This window comes from Delphinus delphis, chromosome 9, assembly GCF_949987515.2.
Source record: "Delphinus delphis chromosome 9, mDelDel1.2, whole genome shotgun sequence".
Taxonomy (NCBI): Eukaryota; Metazoa; Chordata; class Mammalia; order Artiodactyla; family Delphinidae; genus Delphinus; species Delphinus delphis.
In genome coordinates this window covers 105,554,201-105,581,734 of record NC_082691.1, presented here as the reverse complement: position 1 = coordinate 105,581,734, position 27,534 = coordinate 105,554,201, and the positions used below count along the sequence as shown (strand labels likewise).

The following is a 27,534-nucleotide window of genomic DNA, read 5'->3' as shown; positions in this document are numbered from 1 at the left end:
GGACCCACGAGAAGAGAAATGAGAGCAGTACGGACTGAAGTAGTTGTTAGTGAACTCATCCTGAGTTTACAGAAACTACCGCTGTCACTCCAGGCACTCACAGACCTACTCGAACAATTAGAGAGCCTCGATGGCAAATCCATTTTATAGGTAAGAGTACTTCAGAGATGCAGTGACTGCTGTGTGCTGGCAGCAGGCTGGCCTTGAGCTGGGCTGGTGCCGGCAGTGGCCGGGCCCGATGTGCTTGTCCCTTCTACACCTTGTGACTGACCAATGGGCAGGCCAACAAGAGCGTCCCCATCACCTAGTCGAAGCGGGACTGCTCAGGGACCCAGCAACAAAACTGCGCTACGAAACTCTACCCCACACCTGGATTTACAGACGCTCGGCCAGCGCAGCTGGGGCTCCCCTCCACCTGGCAGGGTCTCCTCCCGACAGGCAGGAGAATGGGTCGCCAACCTGGGAGCACGGGCCCCGCCCCAGCCCGAACCCCGCACAGGCTCTGCTGGGAACCAGTCTCGTGCACTTGCCCCAGCCAATGGTAGCGTCTCGCCATCTGCCGTTCAGAGACTCGCCTGTCATGGCTTCAGTCGTTTTGCGATGGGTAGTCTGATCTTCCCTGGGGAAAAGGGAGAGGGGTATAAGAAGACTCATTTAAAAAATTTATGTATTTTTATTTATCTATCTTTGGCTGCAGTGGGTCTTCATGGCTGCGCGCGGGCTTTCTCTAGCTGCGGCAAGCGGGGCTGCTCTTCGTTGCAGAGCGTGCAGTTTGTTGCGGCGGCTTCTCTTGCTGCGGAGCACGGGCTCTAGGCGTGCAGGCTTCAGTAGTTGTGTCTCATGGGCTTAGTTGCTCTGGGGCATGTAGAATCTTCCCGGACCAGGGCTCGAACCCGTGCCCCCTGCATTGGCAGGCGGATTCTTAACCACTGAGCCACCAGGGAAGCCTCAAGAAGACCCATTTTTAAAGAAGAATGCCAGTTAATAATGTAGGAGGGATGACAGGACTAGAAAATGACCATTTTGCAAGTAATAATTGATCCTGGCAAGGATCATTAACGCCTGCCTGACCCACTAGGCGAAATATTGGTGGGAACAGGAAACACACGTTTTGCCACATTTTTTTCCTTTGTAAGATGTCCTTAACTTTTGGTGACTAATTTCCCTTAATAATTACAAAGGTAAAAACGTACCTTTGCCATGGGGAGGTCTGCTGGCCTCGCCTGTAATTAGCGTGGCCAGTTGTGAGCTTCGTACTGTCTGTCCCGAGACGCCAGTGTCACCGGGCTGTGATTTTCCCAACCATGTTTACGTGGAGCCCACCAGGATTTGTTGTGACAACGGCCAGGACTCTTCAAAGCCCAGTTTCGTGAGAAATTTTAGACGGGGGTGGGTGTTGTATACTAGAAGAGAAATAAAAGGAAATGTAATGTTTGAACCTTGATTGTATTTTGTCTAGGAAAAAAACAGCTATAGAAAATTCAGTTTCGAACAACTGGCAGTATGAAAACGGAATTGTCTGCTGGACTCTGTCACTAAATGCATATTCATGTTCTCAGGTGCGGTAATGGCATCACCAGGAATGGAGAATGAGGGGTCGGGAGTCACGTGTCATGATGTCTGTACTTCCAGTCGATGCCATCAAAACGTGTGTGTGCATAAATGGATGTGGATTAGATATAAAAAAGAGAAAAAGCAAATGTGGCAAGTGTTAACAATGGGCAAACCATAAAAATAAAAGCAGAAGAATTTGCCCTCTTTCTTTGGAAACACTTCTGACAAAGTAAAATGAAACAAATAGTCCATTTTAAACGATTTTCTATAGAAAATAATTCTTAAATGCTCTTCATCATTTTTACCTCGGCCTGAAGTGAATCCCGCCCGGGTGTCATATTTCACTGGGCCCTCAAGGGGCGTCCCCTGCCACCACTCTGGTCTGCAGGAGCAGACCCAGGTGGGCGTGAAGCGCAGGAGAGGGAGGAAAGGGACCGCTGGCTGGGTCCCCAGGGCGGGAATAAAGGACACAGACCACGCTGGGGGCGGGAGTGGGGGTCAATCTCCTGCAGACTGGTATTTGAGAGTGGGAAAGTGCCGACGCGATAACCCCCAGAGGCCGTGGCCATGTGTCTTGCTTTGGACGTGCTCAAGGTCAAAATCGCTCTGCTCCCGAGGCCGGTGGACACACACAAGGCATTGTTTTCCAAACACACACAACCCTGGGTGTTCTGAAGTCACCTTTGCAGGCTTAGAACATTTTAAACTGGTCCCCATTTTCCCTTTCATCATCTTATCATGCAAACATCATTTTTCATCATTTATTCAGCGCCACTCAAGATAAATGTCATCTTGTGAACTTGACCCCTTTCCCGCCAGCTCTGTCAATGTAGAATATGATGTGATACGAAATGTAAGGGTGAGAAAGAGAAAACTCCTGATTCCCAGGCCAATATTACTTTCCCAAGAAAAATCTAAGTTTTACTGACCTTTCGTTACACTCTCTGAACATGTGTGCATGGGGGTGTTCCCTACACACCTGCTCGTGCTTCGCACTCGGGGAAGACGTGAGGCCCCCGGAGGCTCACAGCATCTTTGTTCACGTGTGGCTGCTGCCTGGAGTTGCCTCCGCTGTTACAGAGCTACTACCCCCAGGATGGGTCTGAATTGCTGGCTGATGATCCCCAAAGCCCAACTCCCGGGCCCGTTTCCAGGCCCTCCCTCGGTTTCTGCTCTCTGCATGGGGAGCGCCCAGCATCCTGGTCTTGGCTTTCTCCTCGTAACTCAAGTCTCCTCGAGGGGTTCCAACTCCCTGCCCCCAGCTCCAGTGGTGTGTTTGCACCCTCAACCCCGACCCCGATGTTGGCAAGCCACCGGGGGCGTCCCGAACTGCCCCCCACCCGCGCCCCTCCCCCTCTTCACTGAAAGGCACCAACTTCCCGTGCGTGTCCATCGGAAACGTCTCCAGTCTTCCTTCGCACAGCTGCTCTCCTAGGCCGGAACCATCACTTCCGCCTGGAAGGTCACGAGGACCACCTACCTGGTCTCTGCCACCAGCCTGCCCACGTGCTGACCCACCACCTTCCTTCGTCCAGCAGTATTCTCGAAAACACAACTTCGATGATCTGACTTCCTTGGCAATAATCCTTCGATGGTTTCCTATGGTTGAGAGGATAAATCCCCAACTCCTCAGCATGGAGAAAGTGGTCCTCACAACCAGGTTGCAAGTGCCTGTCCTGCTGTCTGTCCTGGGTCCCAGGGCCCCACACGGCCAGGCTCCACACTCTCGACCCCCTGCTGGTGCCCTCGTGTCCTCCGAGTGCCCCCTCAGCCCCTCTTGGAAGAGCACGTCACGTCCCAACGTCACGTCCTTTGAAAAGCTCTCCGTCCCTGAGCGCTGGGAATAGCTGGCTGTCCCCATCACTCTTTGACTACAGGACCTGTCCTGTTAAATGATGGTTTTGAACACTTCAAGCTGCCCCAGGTCTCAACTCCACGTGTGGCACCCAGGAGGCCCCCAGCAAACGTTGGCTGCGACCAAGTCCCAACTCTTACTCGGGTCCTCCTAAAGAGAGGCTTTGAGCTGACGTAATTCAGAGACACCACAGCCTGAGCACAAAAAACAGCCACACACACAACTGGAAAAGTTGAAACAATTACAGACGGGCTGAGAGTCAAGAGCAAATGTCGGGTGCTGAATCCCACCACACCAAGTAACACCTGAAGGGGACGCACAGCATCCTGCCGTGACATCTCGGCCGGGATGCTGTCTGTGCCCACAGGTCAGCAGCCTTGTGCCCAGAGCTCTCGGTGACTGATGCCACTGCCACCCAGGCCCAGGACGCAGGCTCTGGTCACGGTCAACAAGCAGGGCCTTCCCTCCATCCCTTCCGGCTCTTCCCGCTAACCCAGGGGCACCTCACCAGTGAAGTAAACCAACAGAAGCAGTGTCACTGCTTTACAGTAAGGCCTAATTATTATTATTATTTTTTACAAAAGGGGCAGAAGTGATTTGAATTAGGTTAATTATTTTCATGAAAAGACACTGGAACGTTTTAGACCTCTGAAGAATGTGTTCTGCATATGAATGCTTTATGAAAATTGTTTATTTTGCAATAACTTAAAACTTAAGGAAATACTATAAAAATATACTTCATGTGTATAAACTTCACCCAACAATGAACACTTTGCTTCACCTGCTTTCTCTCTGTCCATGAGCACAGGAAGGGAGGGAGAGAGCCGCTATATCTTAGGTGCATCCTGAACATTCATCCCTCGCAGGCGCTTCTGTTCCGTGCGTGTTTATATCCTGAGAACACCGCTCAGCAGGCGGGCACCTGCTGTGTCCAGTGTCTGTCTGGTGACTTCAAAGTTGTTCGGGAAGGTGCATCACACCTGGACTCGATGGGTCTAAGTGACAGACACTCGCGGGGAAGGAAGATGTCCTTTCCCACGTCAGAACTTCAGGTGAGGAACCAGGATCGTCCCCCCGCTGTGCTGCACCCACACCTGCAAGGCTTGAGTCAACTGCTGACTCTTCCAGAACACGTGCCTTCCAAGTACTTGAAATAATCAAACCTCAGGAATGTTTAACTGACGGTTTCTGAACTTTTAACCAATACATAAAAGATAAATAAAAACGCCATCCATTTCTTTGTAACTGCACCCTCTAGAGGCTTGTCTGTTAGAAAATTAGGCACTGGCACACCCCCTGGGCAGCATCATCGCTGCCCGGGGCCCGCCCCTCCCTCCCTCTCCCTTGCCTCCTAGAGATATAAACATAGGTATTTGAAGACAGTTCAAAACACAAATACCGAAATAGAGTTGTTTTTTGGTTTGTTTTTGGTTTTTTTTGCGGTAGGTGGGCCTCTCACCGTTGTGGCCTCTCCCGTTGTGGAGCACAGGCTCCAGACACGCAGGCCCAGAGGCCATGGCTCATGGGCCCAGCCGCTCCGCGGCATGTGGGATCTTCCCGGACCGCGGCACGATCCCATGTCCCCTGCATCGGCAGGCGGACTCTCAACCACTGCGCCACCAGGGTAGCCCCAAAATAAAGAGTATTTTAAATACGACAGACTGTGCTGCGGCCCCACATCGCAGGCGAATGAGCACCCCTTGGCCCCTGGCCCCGGCTACGGCCTCAGGGACGCCCTCCCCTGCAGGGCCCCGGCGCAGAGCTCGGCTCTCTCCCGCAGTGCGCTGGCCTCCTTGGCGCCCCCGTGGGCCTGCCCGCCCTTCAGCAGGAAGTGGCTGATGAAGAGCTTCAGGCCCTCCCGCAGCAGGCCCAGCGCGGGGCTGTCGGACACCCTGAGGAGGAAGGGACACGCGTCAGTGACCAGCCGGCCCCCGTCTCAGCCCTAGGGACCCCGAAGCAGGGGACATACCTAGTTTCCATCTGGTCAGAATTCTCAAGTAAGAACTTAATATCCTATCTGTCAGAAATCATTTTCTGTTTGCTATTAGGCAAGTCTCATGTTCCCCAAATTAATGTTCAGGATATTATTAAAATTAAAACTGAAAAACTACATGTAAGTACAACAAACTTGCTTTTATAAAACAACACAGGTGAAAACAATTTCTCTCCTCTTTCCCACGTTTTATCGAGAGAGCTGGGAACAAACCTTCCAAAAATTAAACCAAGGTCTTCAACTTCCGTTTCCATGAGCAGCATATGTAACACTTTTCGTAAAAAGTGGACTCTGGGTTTGTCCAATTCACTGAATTCAACGACCTAACAGTCCGGATAAAAAATAATAAAGTTACACCGTGGAGCCAACTCTGCAGTGATTTCTGACTATAGTTTGAGTAAAAAACTATCGCTCCCCTTGCCCCTCAACTAAGGCTATTTCCAGTTTTATAAAATGAACAGCTGTCATTTGACGCGGGGCCCTGGGACCGCTGGTGCACTGCTGCAGGGCGTGCACACCACTGGTGAGAGCAACTCGGCAGTGCTGAGTCAGGTCCAGGGGGCTGATGGGTACCTAGCGAATCAGGAATCTCATTCCTGGGGTTGAAACGTAGATTATCTCCATGCCTTAAAGAAACTATCCCCTAATTAAAACCATACACATACACACACACACACAATTTAGACCCAGAAGAGACTAATTCCTATATATAACAATCATAGTATACTTATACAGTGGAATACTATACAGCAGTAATAAAACCTAAGGACAGAACTGCAGATATCAACATGGATAAATTTCAACCTTATGCCAAATTAAATAACTGTAAAAGGACATCAAAAGCCTGGTTAACCACATGCAGACACATACAGCCAGAGTGCTGCCTACAGCCAGAGCCCCGTGAGGTACGGAGGGGCCAGGCTGCCTCAAGGAGTCTCCAGGACCTGCTGCATCTGGGGGACATGCCACATCCTGTTCCATTCTGAGCTCAAACTCAAGTGAACTGAAGGCAAGACTCCCCCCAGCAAGGAGAAGGCACTAGCTCTCCGTGTTGTAAGTTCTCCCCAGTTCTGGAATGTGGGACGAGGCTCTGGCCCTCCTTTTCAGTACAGTAGCCAAAACCCAAGGGCACATCTCTAGGGAACATGCAGTTAACTCGACCGGCGCTCTGGTGAACAAACACATCAACACAGACGGGAAACCGCAGCCTAGCCTGTCCCAAGGATCGGGAAGCGGAAGGCAAGAGGCCGGGCCCCCAGCTATGCCTGCCCCTCAGCTTCTCCCACAGTCCACACCCTCAGGACCCCCAGACCCCCGAGGTCCTACTGCCCAGGCCACCGTAACCCGCCTCTCATGTCTAGGCTTTGCTGCCCACCCCGGACCACCTCCAGAGCATCTGCGTTTCATCGTCTCTGACGAGTCAACGTGGGAATTCAACAGGGGCGAGGATGCCCCTGCTCTAAAAGACGTGCCACAGCCAAGGGAGGAGTGGCAGAAGCACAGCTTCTGTACAGCTCCCACATCCCCACTTCTTCCTGACGGAGCAGCGGCCGCCGCGGGACTCATGATGGCCTGTACACGCACCGCAAGTCCCGAGACTGATTCATGTAAAGGAGCAGACAACCGCGATGGCGCCTTGAGCTACCAGGCAAATTTACACCGCGTGCTCGTCTGGCGATTTCCTATGATGGTCTGATAATGAGAGTGTTTTCCAGGTGAGTCAGGATCTAAGGAAACGCATATTCTTAAGGTACCAAACATACAGAATTACACCTGGCCCCTGAACTCGGCTTTGGACTGTGCAGTCCACCTACATGAGGATATTTTTCACTAAATACGCACTGCAGGACCACACGCTCCAAAGTTGGTTGAATCATCACGTGTGGAACCAGGATTTGGAGGCCAACTGTAAAGTTACACTCGGGCTACGACTGTGCAGGGGGTCGGCGCCCCCGCGCACCCCCGGGGCTCAAGGCTCAAGCGCACGCTATCACTTTCAGCGCTTCAAATCAGCTCGCACATTACACACACCTTTAGAATGGAAAGCGGCAGTGACTTGGTCTTCAACAAGTGGGCCACCAGGTGAACCAAATTAGAGAAGTTAGTGGCTGGCAGAGTTTCTAAGTCCCGAAATTTGTCCCATATGCTGAACTGGAATGTCATCTAATATAAAACAAAGAAAAACAACAACAAAAAAAGGTAAAATTCAACAAATTATTAGAATAAATCACTAAAAATATAATCCAAAGGTACTGTATTCAGTTACTTAAAATATCCTAAAAATCAAGACTTTTTAGAAGCAACTACACTCTCCTTTCCTACATATAGTAGTTTGAAATAGCTTCACAGTAATTTCTTTCTATTACAGTATTTTCCCTTAAATCAGCAGAAACATTAGAAAAAGATGGTGCAACATAAACCAGAGGCACTCGCCGATTAAGTGGGTCGTGACCCCTCATTTGTGACAGGGAAAGGTGACATGGGGACACGGCTCAGGTTGTGCGACTCTCTGCACACAGCTCTTGGCCGGGGTGGCCCCTGACTCAGGGCCCGCATCCCAGGTGGGCCGAGTCAGCCAGAGTGGTTAGACAGGAGAGTGGGACACAGGCAGCCTGCCTCCCAGCTGTCACCTGAAAGCTCCTCGCGTAGTCACAGAACTTGCCCGCCAGGAATGCATAGAAAGGGTTGTACGTTCTCTCTTGCAGACAGCAGTCTATGAGGACATGAACGATTTCTCTCTCCTGCTGATCCTTAAGCCCCAGCCTGTAAGACAGGAAGAGCGAGGGCTAAACCTTCAATTTGCCGAACTTCAACAGCTTGAAGGCAGAAATCTCTCAGAGGAACACATCCTGTCTGGCAGTTTGGTTAAGTGGGCCGAGTAGACAGGGCCAGGTAGCAGGACTGGAACTCCAGGCCGTGTCCCAGCCTCTGGCCTCAGGGTTTCCAACAACGTGGCAGAATGAGGTGACCCCAGGCTCTACAAAGGCCTGTCACTGGTGACCGACCAACAAGAAACAGGGCCTCAGCTGTGGGCCCTTCTTGTTTTTTTTTTTCCTAAAACGTATGGTCTGGTTTGCACGCAGTAAAATCCATCCTTTTAGTGCACAGTGTTGACTGTGGACAAGGATTCGTAGTCCTACAGCATTTCCCCTGCATTTCCTTCTGAACTTGAAGCAAATAAAGGAAAATTAATTATTAGACTTTTTAGACGTACTTTGTACACAGATGCTTTTCAATCTCATTACAACTAATTATAGAAGTTGTAATATAATTACAACTAAATTAAACAGGAAGTTTAATTTAGACGTAATCGGAAAGACAACTTTAACAGGAAGGCTTCAAGCAACTCATGACAAACAGCAACCACCGGGAACTGTCGGGTGGTTACCTGATGTTTTCCAATCAAAACAGATCATAAACTGTCCTAATCTGGAGCTACCAGCGGTCAGTTAGCAGGAGCTGGACTGCAGCCCGTGGCGTGGGGCAGCGGGTGGGAAGGGGCAGGGCCCCCAACTCAACAACAGAGCAGAGGCTCGCACACAGGCTTACTTCAGGAGCTTCTCGAATGCATCCAGAAAGTCTTCACTAGTCATAACTGTACAAAATATGTTTCTCCTGATGTCAGTGTTCATTCTCTGCTTTCGGGCGAGCTCCAGTATCTTCGAGCTAACCTGAAAAGAGGGACGACCGGGCGTAGGTCATACAGACGTTTCGGTGAAAGTTGTTCTTTGGTTTAGCGTAGTCACTAAGTTTCTAAGAAGTAATATGTGTAACTCTGTGGCTTGACCAAGGCTAACTGTAAGGTGTGCGTAAACACACGTATGTAAACGCGGACCCTTTATTCCTGAGCAACCCCCCCGGCACCCCACAAAGGAAAACCAGCAAGAGGCAAAGCAAGCCCGCGAGGAGAAAACCGCTGGATCTGGGAGGCTTCGCGGGAGCGGCGGGTCTGCCAGTCCAAGTACCAGTGGAATGAAGGAGAGGTGAGAGGTAAGCGCTGCGGCCGGGGGGAGGGGGGCCAGGACGGCGGGGAGGGCGGGAGGCCAGGAGGCCTGAGTGATCGTCCTGCGGTCCCCTCACTCCACTCAACGTTGAAGTCCCTTTCCTAACATTTTGAGACTTTAAAAGGAAATAACAGAAATGGAACTAAATGATGTCACAAAGCAGCAGCTACTTCTATAAGGTCTTCAAATAAACCCAGGGAAAGCCGCGTGGGGACACAGGTCACATGCTCGGTGGTGGCGAGCACGGGTCACGTACCGTCCCCGTGAGCTGCTTCCGCGGGGTCTTCTGCTGACCGCTGTCGATCATCGGGGCGCCACTCCAGGCGGACCCCACGATCCACCAGCGCCCGGTCCGCTCGGCGTTCAGGATGCTGTCCCAGGAGACGCGGAGCTGAGTCTCTGTCCCCGAGCCAGCGCCTCGCAGCTGATTGAGAAAACAGCAGCCAGGGGAGGCCGCGGCAGCTCAGAGCCTGGGCAACAGCGACCCTGGCTCTTTCCAGCTCGGGTAACAGCGTTTCTGGTGCGTGAGAGCTGTGATGGGTCACTGACAGCTGGGACAGCTAACCAGTTAGGAATGATGCCAAAGTTCGAGGTAAATTCTCAGAGTGTGTGCTTGGGCTTTGTGGGTCTATCACCCAAAACGCTTGTCTTAGAACAGCTGTCACGGGGTGGGGGTGGGGAGAGAGGCTCAGACTCAGGCAGGAGGCGCGCCCCAAGGGCCGGCAGTGAGGACTCCACCAGCAGGTGCCTGGGACCTGCCGGAGGAGGCCACTCTGGGTCTGACTGGTGCCCAGGCCGAAGGGCTCGCCCGTGGGCCCCACGCTGAGAAGCTCTGAGGAGCTTAAACAGACGAGCCCCCCACTCCCCAGGCTGGCCTCCCTGGTCCTGGTGGGACCCCGGCCCGGGCCCTGTTCCAAAGTGATCAGAGGTCCTCCCGCAATTCTCTGGCGCGGCCAAGGGCGGAGGGCTCAGCGTGGGGCGCACGCAGCTCACAGGGAGGGTCGCCCCACAGAAACGTGCAGTTGCCTTTCACGTCTGGGAATCCCCGCTAACTGAGCAGGCACCTGACCTGTGGCTCCACCGCCCTCCGGAACTTCACGGGGGTTGGCGCAGACCCGGCAGCGCAGGCGGCCGGGAAGGAGGGTGCCTACCAGGGCTCTCTGCAGCTTCCGCAGCCTCTCCAGGGGCTCGGGGTCGTAGCCCGGGATCTTCCGCACGTCGTTGTTCTTCAGGGCCAGCAGCGTCTCCAGCATGAAGCGAACCTGGAGACAGACGCGAAAAGCCATTATCTCAAACGCCGGAAACCAAGGACGCTTCACCGTGGGGAGAAACACACCGCCTCTGCGCACATGGTCACCGCCGCCCAGGACGGGGCACGGGCGCCTCTGGGAGAGGCTGCACCAACCTCAGCAGCCGCCCAGGCCTCCCCGGCCGAGAACAGAAATCCCTCTCCCGCCCCGCAGGCCTAGAACACGCCCGGGCTGCGCGCCCTTCCACCCCCACTGGCCCCTGGTCTCAGTCGCACTCCTTCTCCACCGCGTCTGCAACCCCTTCCCACTCCTGGCCTTTTTGCTTTCCTAACTTTTAAACTGGAAATGACATTGTACTTAGAGAAGACTTTCAAGGACAGCACAAAGACTTCTCACAGACCCTGTCTGAGACTCCCCCCAACGTTCACTTCAGCTGAGACATAACTCACATGCCAAGCGTCCACTGAGCACACTCGGGGCTGCGCAGCCGTCACACGATCAGTTTTAGGACGTTTCTGTCAGCGCTCAAGGACTCCAAACCCACCCAGTCACCCCCCAGCCCAGCTCCTCCAGCTTCAGGCCAGCCCGAGCCAAATGCCTGTGTCTGCCGTGTCTGTTTTAAACGTGACCCCCGAGCATTCAACACAGGGACAGGGTCTTCGCTGGGACCCGCCCCCATGATCTTCCTCTCCCACCTGGAGCCGCACCCCGCCCCCTTACACAGCAACTCCACCACCACCTCCGCGGCCCCCAGGACCCTCAGGGGGCTCGGCCTACACCTCCCTCCTCACAGCTAACCCGAGCCCTCACCTCAGCATTTTAAAAATGGGCCAGTCTTCCTGTCCAGTCTGCGTCTCCTGAACAAACTACTGCCCACCTGCAGGGCCAAGCTGGTACCTGGGGTGACCTCTGACCCCCCCCTCTCCCCTTCCCCCCACCAAGTCTGGCCACCGCTATGTCCTAAACCCAGGTCCACTGCAACTCTGCTGATCACCGCCCCAACCCCCGAGGTGGCTTCTCTCTTTCCTAGTTGTAGCCAAAGTGACCTCAGCATGAAAATCTGCTCAGAGCCCTTCACGTGCCTCTGGGATAAAATCCCAGTTCCCTGCGAGGTTTACGAGGCCCCGAGGCCGGCCCCTGCCCTGCGCCCCTGATGCCTCCCCACAGGGACACTTTCCTTTTTCCTCAAATGAGCCCTTGCCCCGCCCAGGGGTTCCCATGACTCTCCCGTGCCCCTCAAGTCTGCAGACCAGCAAACAAGGTAGCCACCATGAGCCCCACTTTCCAGACGGGGAAACCGAGGCCTGGAAGCCTCGGTCCCTTCGCTGCCGAGTGGAAGAGCTAGAAGGCCGAGTGGGCTAACCGCCCCACCCCCCGGCCCCTCGCCTTCCCAGTAAACCTCTTCTGAATGGCTGAATGTTAAATAGATCGATTCTTAAATTCACAAGAGTAAAGACGCAAGGTTTGCTCACACCTTGAAGATGAAGCCACAAAACCAGATGAGGCAGAAGATAACAGGGCTCATTACGAGATGAAATGCAATATTCACCCCAGATACTCGTGTTTAAGTTCTGGTCAGTGTGAGCGTTTAGGCAGTTAGGAAGCCGGGCAGGTGACACACTCATACCCTGGTCTGGTCCCGGAACTTTCCGCCTGCCCCGCTGGCTTTGGCCTGGGCCTCAGTGATCAGTTCCTTAAGCGACAAAGCATCATCTTTTCTCAAGGAAAAGCCCACATTTTTCAGCATTAACAGGATCAGTTCGATATCTTTTTCTGTGAAAGTTCCAATAAGTTTTCTCAAAATGTCAAAGATGAGGAGAGACTGCACCACGTGGAAGTTATATAAATGGGCGATGATGGTGAACAGGTTGTCACACTCTTTCCCGTCACATCCGCTTTTATAGACGTCAGCAAACTTCCTCACCACAGCCTCCAAAAAGTGCGCACCGACCTGGATGAAGAACAGAAAAAACGTTACTGCAAACGTGTAAGAATCAAGTTAGCAAGTCATTCTCAGGGGTCCTTCTTTTAACTTCAACGCATGTTGAAAGAATTAGTACTTTTAAAATGAACACATAAAACGTACATGTGGCAGAATACGAACTCCAGCAGGGCAAAACCTCTAAAAACACAAGTGTGAGTGCCCAGTGCTTTATAGAGGAAAACACCACACCACAAATGACGCAGAGCAGGGTGCCCAGCGCACACCTTCCCTCGAAGTGCACCATCTTGTCCTTAGAATCAACGAGGTGCTGTTCCGGCCAGCAGCCATTCTGGTCCCTTGGAAAAATGAAATCGTCAAGAATGTTAAGGACACATCCGTGTCTCTAAAAATGCACTACTATCCAACATGGCTCACTTCTCCAGCCTGGTTGGGCCTGGAGGAAGAAGGCGGGAGTGGGTGCCCGGCGGTGGCAGAGCGATGGCGACTCTCCAGCTGAGACACGGGGACGCGGATCACCGCAGCCGTGCTGGACCCTTGAAGGCGGACCGGGCCCAAGAGTCACCCAGTGACAGAACTAGAGGGTGTGGCCACTCACTGGACGGGAAAGATCAACCTTCTGCGTAACAGCAGCTGACCGAGCTTCTGACGGGGACGGTTCATCCGTGAGCAGCAGCAGAAGTGCAGGCTGGGCGGAATCACTGTAACCTATGGGCTTCCCCGCCGTCCAGCGGTTAGCGCTCCGCGCTTCCACCGCAGGGGCACAGGTTCAAGCCCTGGCCGGGGAACTGAGATCCCACAAGACACGAGGTTGGGGGGAAAAAAAAGAAAAAAAAGCCTTATAAAGCCTGAACCGTAGGACACCTGGGCAGGGCTGGTCATAGAAGCAGGAGTGGTAGTTAAAATCCCGGGTGAGGATGAGATCAACCGGACAGAGTGTCGCAGGAAAACATACACGTCACTGCCAAAACGCAACAACATAAATGCTAGAGGAGCCCAGAGAAAGGCACCAGATCGGCAGGAGGGAAGAGTGACTTCGCAGAGGCAGCTCTGACAGACTGGATGTGTTCTTTAGTTTCTGAAGACCTGAGAATAAACAACTTTAACCTATTAATTCCCAATTCAAGCCTCTTCTCTAAAGATAAACCTGAAGAATATACTCTCCTATCATGACCACTATACTACATTCAAATACAACTTTAAAATAGAAATTAGAATTCTGCGGACATCAAGAAAAATTCAGGTATAAAATATACTCAGGTATGTTTTCAATCACACAAATGGAATTATTTAATCATATCAAAATCTGTCAAAATCACAGATTCCATTTAATGTCTTCAAAATAAAATGTAAGAGTATAGCATTAAAAAATAGGAATAACTGGGCTTCTCTCGTGGCCCAGTGGTTGTGAGTCCGCCTGCCGATGCAGGGGACACGGGTTCGTGCCCTGGTCCGGGAAGATCCCACATGCCGCGGAGCGGCTAGGCCCGTGAGCAACAGCCGCTGAGCCTGTGCGTCCGGAGCCTGTGCTCCGCAACGGGAGAGGCCACAACAGTGAGAGGCCCGCGTACCGCAAAAAAAAAAAAAAAAAAAAAAATAGGAATAACATTCACATTGCTAAAGTTATTTAAACAAATAAATTAATTCTGACTTGGGGATTTTAACACAAATCGGCACAGACCTGAGTTTTGATTTTTCAGCGACTCAGAAGCAACTCAGTAGCTGACACCACGGCTTCGTAACTCACGCTCCTCTTTGCATGGATTCCTGTGAGGATGCTTTTCTCATCACAGGCCTGAGAGAAGTTCAGTGGAACCAGAGTTGGGGCAGCTCAGCCTCCTCTGGCACCAGTTTTAGTGGCTGTCGCTAGCTGAAGTCCCCTCACGACTTGCCCTGGAATGATCACTTCAGCTGTCCCTCACGCTGTTAGTGACCTGCAGTGACACTTTGCTGCCGAGGCCTGTTCCTGGGAGGAGGGCAATCAGAAGGCAGAGGGGCTCAACACCAGCCACTAAAAGACACTGTCCCACATAAAGACCCTAAGGGATCATCGAGTTCTCTGGTAAATATAAAGCTCATCTGCAAAATTACACCTCGCTGGCCTACTCACTCACTCACGCGTCTGTCCACCTCAGTGTAAAGTCCTGTAACCAGACCGATTTCCCTCAACAACCTGCAAGCGGCCACGCGGAGGGAGTGGATGCTGACCAGGAAGGTTACGATCTCACTGTGGGAGGTGACAAAAGAGGACCCGGGACGAGGTGGGCCTCCCTGATGCCAACACAAGGGTCACTGACCAAGGACCAAGAACACGGGGCGGGCCGGATGGCACGGGGATGCTATTTCCTCAGCAGCACCTGCTGGGTACCAGGCACCGCACAGGAGATGCTTTAGACGCGGTGTCCACTGAATCCCGACAAAGGCCCCACTTCACAGACACGGGCAGGTCTGTGGCCCACCCAGGGGCACCGAGGCTCCAAGCCCAGGCACTGTCACGTGTCCCCTCGCTTCGTGCCCAGTTTTACCTCACATTCCGGTGGCCTCTCGCTCAACACAAAGCCCTGCGCTCTGAACAGCTGAAACAGTCACTGTTTCCATGGGGAATACAGAGAAGACGAAGGCAAGTCCACGACGTCAGCCCAGAGTGACAGAACTAACAGACAATAAGGCCATGTCAGAAGGGACCAAGCGCAAAAGCAGAAGTTGGCCAACGTCACGTAGCTGCCGAGTGTGGTTTAGGATGATACAATACAGACAAGGTGGCCTTGAGCCGTGTCAGCTGATCACTGACACAAGCAGCACTTGGACAGCTAATGGCTGGAGAGAGGCAGCCCTACCTCGATGCCAACTGTGCAGTGAAGAATGCTGACCAAGAGGACATGCTCCATCACCAGCCTGGCGGGCATGGCCGTGTCCGGGGCGCACGCGCTCAGGAGGACGCCCGTCAGAGTGTCATTCATGTCCTTCCTGCTGTGGCCCATGTACAGCTCCTCCAGCTGGCCACTGATGGAGGCCAGGTTCGGCTCACTCAGCCTGCAGACAGTTGGAAAGACAGAGCGACAGTGCTGTTTCAAATCAAGAATTGTTTTTTTAGGTCAATTAAAAAAAATTGAAAAAGTTATTAATACTTCCAATAGATCCTCTTTTGTGTATGTATTTGATCCACGAACAATTCTTATCCTGTCCCAATAATCCAGTATACATGTACATAACACAGAATCTTCTGGAATCTTCAAATAACATTAACTGCTGTCCTTCCAGCTGAAATGCAGCCACAGTAAGGCACATGCAGGATTCCCTTCAAGACCACAGAGACTATGATGAGGATACTCCACTGATATCCTTACCCCATCTCCCCGGGCAGAGGGAGGGAACCATCGTTAGCACATCCGTATGTACTGTTGGAAAAAATCCCAACTTTTCCATTTTCTGCTGGCACAAAAATCTTTTATTTCCTAACATGGAGATAAGGGCTCTACTGGGTAGGGATGGGAGGATGTATATGCACTGCAGCTGTGCCAACTCTGAACATCGAATGGCACGTCCAGTAAAATTCCAGGATGCACCAAGAAGAGTGTTTTAACTAAAAAGAAATTAAAAAAAAAAAAAAAAAAAAGGCAACGCAGGCTTTGGTTTAATTCCCAGAACCATTCCTGTGTTTTTAGGAACGAGACAATCTCTTGAAGTTACACAATACACTGCCTCGAGGTTACCTGTTAATCAGACCTTTGACCTGTTTCTTGAGCCTCTCTAGTTCTTCCTTTTTCTGGGCATCCACTGTCTCCTCTTCTCGCCTCACGTGGGGTGGGATGTACTTTCCACCATTTTCACAAAGACTCTGCTTGAAAGGACAGAAATAAATTACAAAAAAATGTACATTGACTATGGCCCACCTTTCCCCTTGCTACACTCACACTTAGATATTAAATTCCCAAGAACTGGGAGAGGCTGTCACTACTGACTACTGCTGCTTCATGAACATCAGCTATCTCCCGAGTGCCCACTCTAGTCCTGGACAAGCACGCCATGGCCCGGACGATGGACATCATTATTTACATTAACATCAACGCTACATTTCATCACCTTACTTTTCCCTCTGTAACTCTTCAGACTTGGCTGCGCCCCCCGCCCCCCTTGTCTACCCGACAGAGCCCCGTATTCTACACTTCTGCCAGCCTCAGTTCACAGTGGGCACGGCAGCACACAAACACCTAAATTAAGTGTATCACCAGTTTTGGAGAAAAAGCGGTCCAAAGTAATTTCAAACCTGCCAAAGCCAGTATCTAAATTTACATGATAAACTCGAAATCAACCCACTGCTCACTATTTCCTAGATTTTCAACTGAGAGGATTACAAGTCATTACCACCGACCAACACTCCCTGACAAGCCTTTAGGAGACAGACATTTGTAAGGCGTGATCCTTGCTGTCAGGCTTTAAGCTTAGCTGGAGAAAGCACATTTTCATACACAGAAACTTAATCTTAAGACACCCGTTAGTATGTCAGTTACACCGCCACAGGCTGTGAAAGAGACTTGGGAATAGTCAAAACTTAAAGTGCTAAGAGAGGAACTGGTAGCACTTGGGCACTGCTCAGAGTGCCAGGTGCTAAGGCACCAGGGACAGAAATGAAAGACGCTTCACATCCTTCAGGAGGGGAAAAGATTCCCCAAGATGTCTGACCTTCACAGATAAACACAAACAGTGAGAAATCGCGGAAAGGCCTCGCAGACGAAGAAATAACGTACGCAGAGGCAGAAGGGTGAAATGGTGAGAAGTGGAGAAGGAAACACAAGCAACGCCATAAGGCCGCCTTCAAGGTGCGTGTGCAGGTGAAGCTGTTTTAACAGGCAAGGGGCCGGCGCGTGAGGCCTTGTCTGCTCTGCTGTGGGTTCTAAACCTGGTCGTCAGTGTGAGACTTTATCCAAGGGAGTCTCGGAGATCAGCTCTGTGTTTTAGAAGGATCCACCCCAGGAGCAGCTGGACAGAAAAAGGACTAGGTGTGGGCAGAGGTGACTCAGGGGTGTTGCAGGAGTCCCCAGGGTACACGGGAGGTGGGAACAAAGCTTGGGGGAGGGGAGTCAAAGTCAGGTTTGGAGACTGAGGCAGTAAACCGAGTGAGGATGTGGCCTTAGGACAACGGTGGGAACGGCCGGTAAGTCCCTGGGATAGAAAGGTCTCTAGGGATGTTTTCTCCCTGTCTCTTTATTGTGGAAATTTAATTAACCCGACAGACCCATACTCAGCTCAAACAATTATCAATACATCAACTGTGTCACTTCTGTCCCGTGTTCTGCCCCCCACCCGTTATTTTGAAGGAAATTCCAAAGGGCTCAGATTGTTCACAATCTAATACCTTATCGTTTGCGTCAACATCCTCCGCGGAACTTTCACTCCTGTCTTCATCTTCGGCAAAACGGACTCTCTTCTTCCTCCCTCCCTCCTTCGCCCTCCGGTCCGCTCCTCCGGCTTCCAGCTGTCCCGCCCCCGCCACCTGCGGGTCCTCCCCCTCGCTCTGCGCTCCCGCGTCTGCTGCCCGCTCGCCTTTGTCTTCCGCATCCTGCTGCTCCCGTTCGTCCTCGCTGCCACCTTCGGGGAGTGCCTGTCCCGCATCCTCCTCCTCCTCCTCACTGCTGCTTTCATACCAGCCACTACTCTTCCCAGAGTCCAGGGCTCCCAGGATGTAGTCGAGCCCATCGCGGGCAAAGCTCAGAGGCACGGAGCTTCCGTCGCCCTTCTTTCTGCGCTTGTTCAAGCCGAGGCACCGCTCCAGCTTTCGGATCTCTCGGTCCTCCTCCTCGTTGGCCGCCAGAAGTGCCCGTTTCCGGGCTGCGGCTGCTGGGGCCTTGGTCCTGCCGAGGGGACCCCTGGCCTGGGCCTGGCCGGCCTTGGCCGGAACCGGGGGAGGTCGCAGCTCCTCGGACGGCCGCGAGGCCCGCCGTGGGGACGGCTGGCCGTCCTCCTCCTGCGTCGCCTCCGCCCGGGGGCCGCTCGCTCCGCCGCCGCCGCCGCCGCCCGGGCCCGGGCCCTGCGCGGGGCCGGCCGTCCTCTGGAGCCGGCGCGCCTTCCTCAGGTGCCGCTTCTCCTTCCTCAGCTCCCTGCGGCTTTTCCTCCCGCCCGGGCGCACGCGTCCCTGAGCCCGGGGCCCCTCGCGGCCGCCGGGCGTCTCGCCCTCCGAGGTCGCCTGCACGAACTCCTCCACTGCTAGCTTTAGCCGCTTCAGGGCCCCCTCCCCGCCGCCCCCAGGTCCGCGGCGCGGCCCGCGCCCGGCGCGGCGCTTCCCACGAGCCATGTGCCCCCGGCAGCCGCTCGGGAACTGGGCCGCAGCTCTCATAGACGCCGCTACTTTCCAGGACGCGCCGACGCGCGACTTCCGGTCGGGGCCAGACTTCCGGGAGGAGAGCGGCGCGCTGCGCGGGGCGGCGCACCCTGCTGGCGGGAGGGCGGCAGCGCAGGGAGCCGCACGGCTGCAAACGGTGCCTGCTCTTGAGGCTGTAAACTGTAACTTCCGAATGAGCACAAATACATTCTCGTTTAAAAACGAAAACTTTAGAGATTATGGTAAAGAAGGCTCCTAACGACGTTCCACAGCAGTAACCGCGCTTACGGGGTAGGGGTAGGGGTGGGGGTGGATCCTTGCGGACGCGTGTGCGGGTGGAGCGCGGCTGGAGCCATGGGAGCCACGCGGTGTGTTGCTGCGTGTTGCTCACGGGAAGCTTGGTCCTGAGCTCACTGCTCCTTTCACTCAACCTCAGGCCTCAGGTCCCTCCGCGCTCCGCACTCCGCGTAATGACGCACCTATCCCGTATTAGGATTGCTGGGCTTCCCTGGGGTGATGTTCCCTGATTACCGCTCCGTGGACAGCCGCCCCCCCAGAGTTCAAGTCCGCTGGAATTTGTGGACGTGACCTCGTGTGGAAATAGGGCCTTTGCAGATGCAAAGTTAGGAGGAGGCCTTGCTGCATTGGGCGAGCCCTACATCCAAAGACAGGTGTTCTTAAAAGGGAAATTGGGCCTCACAGCTCACACACAGGTAGAAGGCCGTGCGATGTCCGAGGCAGCGATGGCGGAGATGCTCCTCGAGCCCAGGAACTCCAAGGATTGCGGCCACATCAGAAGCTGGAGGAGGCCTGGAGCAGGTCCTGTCCTGCAGCCCTGGGAGGGACGCACCCCGCCTACACCTTGATTTCCGACTTTCAGCCTCAGGACCGAGTCTCTGTATGTCTGTTTTAAGCTGCCTGGTTTGTGGTGCTTTGTCACTGGGAGATTTGTACTGGGAAACGAGTACAACACATGGGAAGGTGGGAGCTGGGGACCAACAGTACTCAGAGCTTAATGGTGACCAGCAAAGAAATCTTCCTGGAGGGACCAGAGTGACACCTGGATGGAAGTTCAAGCCAGGGCTCCGGGCTCGGTTCAGATCCTCACCTCACTGTTGTGTGACCTGCTCAACCCACTGAGACTCAGCATCCCCGTCTGCAGAGTAGGGTGATCAGAGTGCCCATCCCACAGGGCTGTCATAAAATTAATCAGATTTTTTTTTTAGGTAAGAAGTAGATTTATTTATAGAGAAACACACTCCTCAGAAGGTGAGAAAGGCGCCAGGGTATGGTGTTGTCAGTTTTTATGGGGGTGCGTCATTTCATAGGCTAATGAGTGGGAGGAATATTCCAGCTATTTTAGGAAGAGGCGTGGATTTCCAGGAATTCGGCCACCGCCCACTTTTTGATGCTTACGGTCGGCTTTGGAACTGTCGTGGTGCCTGTGGGTGTGTCATTTAGCTTGCTCCTGTGTTACAGTAAGCGTGTACTGAGGCTCAAGGTCTAGTGGAAGGCGACTTGTCCGCCATCTTGGACCCATTTGGTTCTAATCAGGCTATGTCATTCTTGTGCCCTGCCCCCTCCCCTCCTGCTTCATCCCCGCCCCACCCCCCAACCCCCGCAGAGATTTTACTCCCATATTCTTCTGGGAAGCAGAAGGGCAATGGTCCGTCTTCTGTTACTGCTTCAAGCCTGGGTAGGGGCGTTGACCCTGCCTGTCAGGGAGTAAAAATCTCTGGGTGCCTGATCTAGGGGCCCCAGGGGCAGGACAGCTCCTTGTTTTAAGTCAGTATGGGTTGTATTCCTTGCATAGCCATCATCTTGGTGTGAAACTGTTGTAACTGCTTCCATAGCCTTTCTATGAATCTCCTTGGTGATGAAGCACTTTTTGTAACAGCATCAGAGTACAAAAATATCTATAAATAACAAAAGACTTAAAGGGCATGGTTAAACATCTGATTACAGGGCTTGCCTGGTGGCACAGTGGTCAAGAATCCGCTTGCCAATGCAGGGGACACGGGTTTGAACCCTGGTCAGGGAAGATCCCACATGCCCCGGAGCAACTAAGCCCGTGTGCCACAACTACTGAGGCTGCGCTCTAGAGCCCACAAGCCACAACTACTGAAGCCCACGGGCCACAACTACTGAAGCACTCGCACCTAGAGCCGGTGCTCCACAGCAAGAGAAGCCACCGCAGTGAGAGGCCTGCGCACCACAACAAGGAGTAGCCCCCGCTGGCGGCAACTAGAGAAAGCCTGTGCACAGCAACCAAGACCCAACACAGCCAAAAATTAATTAATTAAAAAAACCCCAAACATCTGATTACAGTGTAATCGATGAAGAAGCATGGTTACAATAAGCAGAATTACGAATGATTACATTTAACTTAACATACCAAATAATCTTAGCTAAATGTTTCTCTTTAAGATACCTCAGGGGCCCTCTGAAGTACCTCCAAGTTAGCTGGAATTCACAAATGACAACTAAAATTTGGTGTGTGGGAAGTTTGTCAGAAAGTTTTAAAACACTTGGTCAAATAAGATCGTAGGTCACTGTGAGACAATAGTTATTCCTTAACCAAAGTTACAAAAGATCTCAAAAGCAAATACAGATCACTTAAAGGCAAAGAAACTCATACTATCTGTTATTAAAAGCAGCATTTCAAGAAAACTTTGGAGGGAGAAACCAAATCGAGTCTTGTCCCAGCCCACTCCCAACAAAATCCACTTGCCCAACTAAATTTAATCCAATCTTAAAAACTCCTGATCACGCACAACTCTTTTCAGTATTTTTTTCTCATTCCTCCTACCTTCTTTTACTGAAAACATACATCTTACTTTCCTTAAACGTTTTTTTTTTCACACTGAGTTACTTTTCTTGTTGACAAATTTGTAACAGATAAAGGTTTTATTTGACCTCCAGTAAACCGAGGTACAACAGAAGTGTTATACTCAACATTGATGACTCTAAAGACATGTCTATGTTAATGAAACCAACAAGCTTAAGCCTCCTCCAATATCAGATATCAGTTTAGTGCTGAATATTTTCCAGATGACATGGACCTGGAATTCATTCTGGCCAGATTATTTTCTGAGTATACATAAGTGCTTAATTTTTTTAAAAAGCCAATTAAGTAGCGCTCCTTTATGAATTCATTTTTGGCAATACCACACACCTACAACACACATATAGATACGTATGAACACACAAACACACACAGAGGCCGCATACTTCCCATTCCACAATTTCAGTCCTGAGCCAGGTACAACATAAAACCCATCAGTTACAAGGGGTTGGATTCAAATCGAGCTTCTGGCAGATGGAACAAATCAAGGTCACCTATCTAGATGGCTAAACCCTTTTTACTAGTGTTTACAGAAAAGACATTTAGGATTTCTATTTATCCTTGACAAGTCAAGTTCTAAATTACTCTATTAAAATTTGCATTTAAAAAGATGGCAGACCCCCACCCACCCCCATTTGCACTGAGAAAAGAAATTCCGGAGTTTTGTCTCCTAGAATAAAGATAGAGTCGAATAGAGAGAGAGAGAGACCTACGTTATATATGTATATATCTCGAGGGGGGAGAGAGTGGGCAGGCGGGGAGCCAGAAGGAAGCAGGGCTGGGTGTCGGCGGCTTGGACCTTCACCCTGTCCCATGGGGGCTGCTGTGGTGAGGGTCCTGAGGCTGCCACCCACCCGCCCCTCCCACCATGCCCACCCACCCTCCAGTGCAGATGCCCACACCCACACTCGGCCTTTCAGCTCAAAGGTCCACCTTGGGCACCTGGCCCAGCCAGCTCTGTGGGAGGGAGCTGGGGGTCCTGGTCCCAAGGGGCCACCCCGGTGACATTCCCTCGGGGCCCCGACGCACTCACCGAGCCCCCTCCCCCCCATCTCCCTCGGACTCTGGGGCGGGGGTCTGGCTGGAGTCCTTCCAGCCCAGCTGCCAGGCGACCTTGTCCCAGCTCCCTCTCCCCAAGCTGTGAGTGTGCGTGTGTCCTTGTTGAGGTTCTGTGTCATATTGCAAATATAAACAAATAAAGGAAGACAGTTTAAAAAGATAAAAAAATAAAAAGAGGGCAGAGATAAGGGTTCCTGAGAAGACCAGATAGGACATTTGCATCTCAAAGGTACAGGCAAGTTCCTCCTAGGATGACTTTGTTTTTCCTTCATTTAATACCTACAAGCCTCTTAAGAGAAACTGGGAAGGGACTTCCGTGGTGGCGCCGTGGTGAAGAATCCTCCTGTCAGTGCTAGGGGACATGGGTTCAAGCCCTGGTCTGGGAAGATCCCTCTGCTCGCTGCCCGTGTGCAGCGACGAAGACCCAACCTGGCAAAAAAAAAAAAAGATAAATAGGGGAGGTTTTGGGAGAGGTAAAATAAAACTAGTGAGATTTAAAAATTAACTTCTTTCTTTTGTTCCACATGGAACTGACACCACCTCCCTGTTCTCCCTAAGCAGCGCTGCGGGGCTCTCGGTTTCTGGTCTGTCCCTCTTTGTCACCTGCACTGTGGGGCTGTGGTCTCCTCACGTGACTACCTGTGAGGGCTCGTCTGGAGTATTAACCGCTCTTTCGCAGGCTGAGTCGTGAGCCGTGTCTGATTCGCTCTGCATGGAGAGCTCCCCAGACCACTGTGTCCTCAGTTCCTGGAGTGAAGTGACAGGGAGGAAGGGTCTCCCAGCTGGAGCCCCCAGGCCTGGGGCGAGAAGCAGGAGGGGGGTCCCGGGCACGGCCCCCGCCTTCCTGAGCACCTCCTCCCGGGCCCTGGCCGAGGATGTGGCTGATCCCTTCCGGGAGGGAGAGGGAAGGAGTGAGCAGTGTGGGCTACATGCCCCCCCAGGTCTCCCCAGGCTCTCGTTCCTGGTAAAGCCCTGCAGCCCGTGCCTCTCTCTCACTCAGCATCTTCTCTGGTACTAATAGCAGCTACCCTGCTTTAACAGGGACCAAATGAATTACATTCACTCATTCCTGCCGGGTGCTCTGAAAGAAGGGGTCTGGCCCCCAACAGCTGCGTGGAGGCAGCCAGCTTCCAGAATCCTCTGCACCTGCTCCAACCTGGGACCAAGCTTGCTCAGAAGTTTCTTTGCTCTGAAGCCACGACTTCGAAGACTTCGTGGCGGCTTGATGTGGGCAAATCTCGGGGTTCCTTTTCAACCCCAAGATCCTAACGTGAAGGAGGCCTTTGCAGCGGTGCTGGCTGGCTGGCGCTTGGAGAAGCTGTGTCTGTCCGAGCCTGGAGGGGTCGGCAGGCGTGAGGGCACTGGATGGCTGGTACCTTTCCCTGGTCCTGGTGAAAGGGGCTGGCTGATGGGGAACGGAGGCTTTAGCATCTGGTTGCAAACATGGAACAGTCCATGAATGACACAGGGGTGACGCACGTGCAACAGAGGGCCCACGGCAGGTAGTAGGGCAGAACGCTGGCATGTGTGTGCGTGTGTGTGTGGGTAAGAGGCGTTGGAGAAGTGGGCGAGGCCAGGCCTGGTGTTGATGCTGGGACCAGTGGGGAGCCGGTGTGGCGTTCTGGGTGGACACGTGGGTGGGGGTAAATGGAACGGGGCTGCGTTTTGAAGCAACGGCCCCGCAGCTGGCAGGGCTGACTGAGGTGGATCAGAATTGATGGGCAGACAGAGGCTGCTGCATCAGACACTTGTTCCCCAGCCTGGAAAAACTGCTGGTTGCTGACAGCTCTTTAAAATAATAGCACGGAAGCTCTATTAAGAGTAATATGATATACAGTTGGAGTGTAACCTTTCACTCTGTGTCTTAGTCCGTTTGGGCTCCTATAACAGAACACCATGAACTGTGCGGCTGAAACTTCAGACATTCGTTCCCCATGGTTCTGGAGGCTGGAAGTCCAAGAACAGGGTGCCAGCAGATCCAGTGTCTGTGGCGACCCGCTTCCTGGTTCATCGACGGCCGTCTTCTCACTGCGTTCACCCCTGAGGGAGGGGGTGAGGGAGCTCCCTGGGGTCCCATTTATAAAGGCCCTAATCCCATCATCAGCGCTTCACCCCCATGACCTAATCACCTTGCAAAGACCCCCACCTCCTAACACCTTCCCTTTGGGGGTTAGGATTAAAAATATGAATTTGGGGGGAAATAAACATTCAGTCCATAACGCTCAGGTTCACAGACTTTGTTTCAATGTGTCAATTTATTGACTGCTTATTTTAAGATATTGTTTTTTCTGGTACAAAAATAATTCATGCTCACCATAAAACTCAGAAATATCGTAGTTAAATGTGTAATGTAGAAAGGGGAAGCCCACCTCAAGCTCTTCCTCCCAGAAATACATTTCCTTCCAGATAGTCAAGGCATACATTAACTTGCATTACGATTACTCTTTACCAAAATAGGATGCATCGCTTTGCAGTTTCCCTTTTGCTCTTGATGATACAGCTCAGGTTTTTTTCCCCACGTCAGAAATCTATGTCCCGACAGCAGCGTTGCCTGGAGGGCTGCGGGAAACGCAGCATCACGGGCCCTCCCCAGACCCACTGGGCCAGAATCTGTATTTATCAGCCTTCCAGGATCCCGGCAGCCTCTCCAGCACGTTAACATCTGAGAACCGCCGATTCTGGGTCCCTCACTCTTTTCAACGGCTTTATGGGCATAATTTATGTAACCAGTGTGCTAATGGTGAATATTTGTTTCCTTTTAAAAACATATATGTGTATTTTGCACTATTAAAAAATGCCACAGCAAACATCCCTGTGTGTGTGTGTGTGTGTGTGTGTGTGTGTGCAGGACCGTGCAAGGGTTTCACAAGGTTATCATCCTAGAAATTGCTTAGGGAAAGTGTATAAACACATTTTTTTGAATTAACAGACAATGCCAAATTGCCACCCCCAAAGCCGTGCCAACCCGTGCTAAAATTGAGAGTGTGAGCGCCTGTCCCCCACACCTCCCCTTCGGTGACCCGTCCCAGCTGCTCCTCTCTGCCCATCCGATAGGTGAGAGGTCAGCGACCCCCTTCTTCAGCATCCTCTCCACCCAGACTTCCTCCCCAGCAGCCCTCCCGCTGACCCTGATGAAGAACATTCGGTCAGACCCAGGCCTGCTGGCTCCTTCCTCTCCATCCTTACGGCCACTGCCCCAGTGCCGGGGCCCTACCTTGGTCCTCTGCAACCCACTGGCAGCCTGGGCACTCGCTTCAGCCCTTGTGGCCCAGCCCCCGCCCCCTCGTCCCCTCCCTGCCCCCTCCTCCAGGGCTGCTGGGTCTGGCCTCCCTGGCATCCCACACGCCCTTGGCTGGAACGCCCGTCCTGTTCCGCTGCTCGGGGCACCTTTGCTGGAGCAGTTTCCCTGCTTACTGCTCTTACGTAACCCTCGTCTTAGAGGAATTCTGTGTCTCCTCTGTGTCTGCGTCTTGCAGCTCAGATTCTTCTTCAACTTCCTGCAGCGTGTTTCTATCCCCCAGGGGCTAGTTCACGCAGTAGGCAGTGAACAAATGAGTGAATGAATGAATGAATGAGTAAACGCCTTCAGATGCTACTGGGGCCAAAATGAACTTTCACAGCCGGCACATCCTCCGTCTTTTCCTTTTGCTACGTTAATTATCAGTGGTGCAGCCCAGCCAAGAGGGGCAGGGGCCAGGTGAGCAAGAGCAAGGGGGTCAGACTGGACCGGGAAGAAGGATGCCCCATGGGAGGGGCTCCAGTGAAACTGGGCCTCTGAGCCGAGCTTGTCCTCTGGACAGAGTGTGTGGTTTATTCCGTTAGCTGCGGGGTAGGCTCACCATGTGACACCACACAGATGACTAAGGAGCTGTCCCTGGGTCACAGACCTGCACTGACATCTCTGCCCAGTAAAGGAAAGGGAAAAAAGTCATAGTTATATGTTGAGACTTTCAGTATTTTTAGTTTACAAGCCAACTATTCATCACGTTAAGACACTGATCTATAAATAAATTTGAAGGCGGTGATGCATCTGGGTCTTTGCAGGCCTGAAGTTAGGCAATGATCTGTAAATATATTTGTCTGTGTCATTGATCCCTTCTTTATTAATGTCGTGGCTTTCACTGTGGTTATCAATTTCATTCCCGATTACCAAAGTCCTTACAAAACCTTTGTTCCCTGGCGTGGCCTGCATCGGTCAGTGCTTATGCATTTGAGTAACATAAAGTTACATCCACCTCTGGCTGTGGTTCAGATGCGTCGTTAATTTTCATTAGCTCTTCCTGTTCTTTCTATATACTTCTCCCCATTTTCATTGGGTTTTTCTATTATCTGGAGATGCTTCTCCTATATGGAGTGCACATTACCTAAATGCTCTTGAACTGAAGGTAGGTACATTTCCGACATAGGGACACTTTACCTTCTCTGCAAAAGTTAAGCCTATTTCGTTAGTTATGTAAGATTTCTCGTTACTTTTTATTACTGTCTCTGTGGTTGTTGATTCTACAGCAGGCTTTATGGTCAGGCAGTCCTGTATCCATGCAGGGCAACCTTAGATGAGGTTTGTTTCCCACGAATATTCTCGTGTGAGGCCATCCAGCTAACGCATTGTGTGAACTGTGACTGACGAGATGGGACCGAGGATGTCTGCTGTTTTTACGTGTGCTTACAAATCTCTTTGTCTTTCTAGATGGCTACCATACTTACCTTGATTAT

The 27,534-nt window shown here is 52.1% G+C and overlaps 1 protein-coding gene across 2 annotated transcripts; it reads right to left on the bottom strand.

Annotated features, from left to right (window-relative positions):
• Positions 1-4,085: 4,085 nt before the first annotated feature.
• NOM1 (nucleolar protein with MIF4G domain 1) lies at positions 4,086-18,915 on the bottom strand. Of its 2 annotated transcripts, none has more exons than XM_069541044.1 (11): positions 17,955-18,915; positions 16,312-16,439; positions 15,436-15,631; positions 12,284-12,607; positions 10,558-10,668; positions 9,663-9,830; positions 8,952-9,073; positions 8,033-8,165; positions 7,434-7,565; positions 5,616-5,725; positions 4,086-5,301 (listed from the first exon to the last, which is right to left on the bottom strand). In XM_069541044.1, the coding sequence occupies exons 1-11, from the start codon at positions 18,888-18,890 to the stop codon at positions 5,127-5,129; spliced, it is 2,535 nt and encodes an 844-aa protein (XP_069397145.1). In that variant the 5' UTR covers positions 18,891-18,915; the 3' UTR covers positions 4,086-5,126. The 2 variants fall into 2 exon arrangements, with proteins under 2 accessions (XP_069397145.1, XP_059875807.2); XM_060019824.2 differs by having other exon boundaries at positions 16,312-16,436.
• Between the last annotated feature and the right edge of the window lie 8,619 nt (positions 18,916-27,534).

Coding starts and splice junctions, on each gene's coding strand:
- NOM1 (XM_069541044.1), bottom strand. CDS start 18,890: ATGGCTCGTGGGAAGCGCCGCGCCGGGCGCGGGCCGCGCCGCGGACCT. Junction 12,608..15,435: donor ACTGCACAGTTGGCATCGAG/GTAGGGCTGCCT, acceptor TTCTTCATCCAG/GTCGGTGCGCACTTTTTGGA. Junction 9,831..10,557: donor GGAAGCTGCAGAGAGCCCTG/GTAGGCACCCTC, acceptor TTTCTCAATCAG/CTGCGAGGCGCTGGCTCGGG.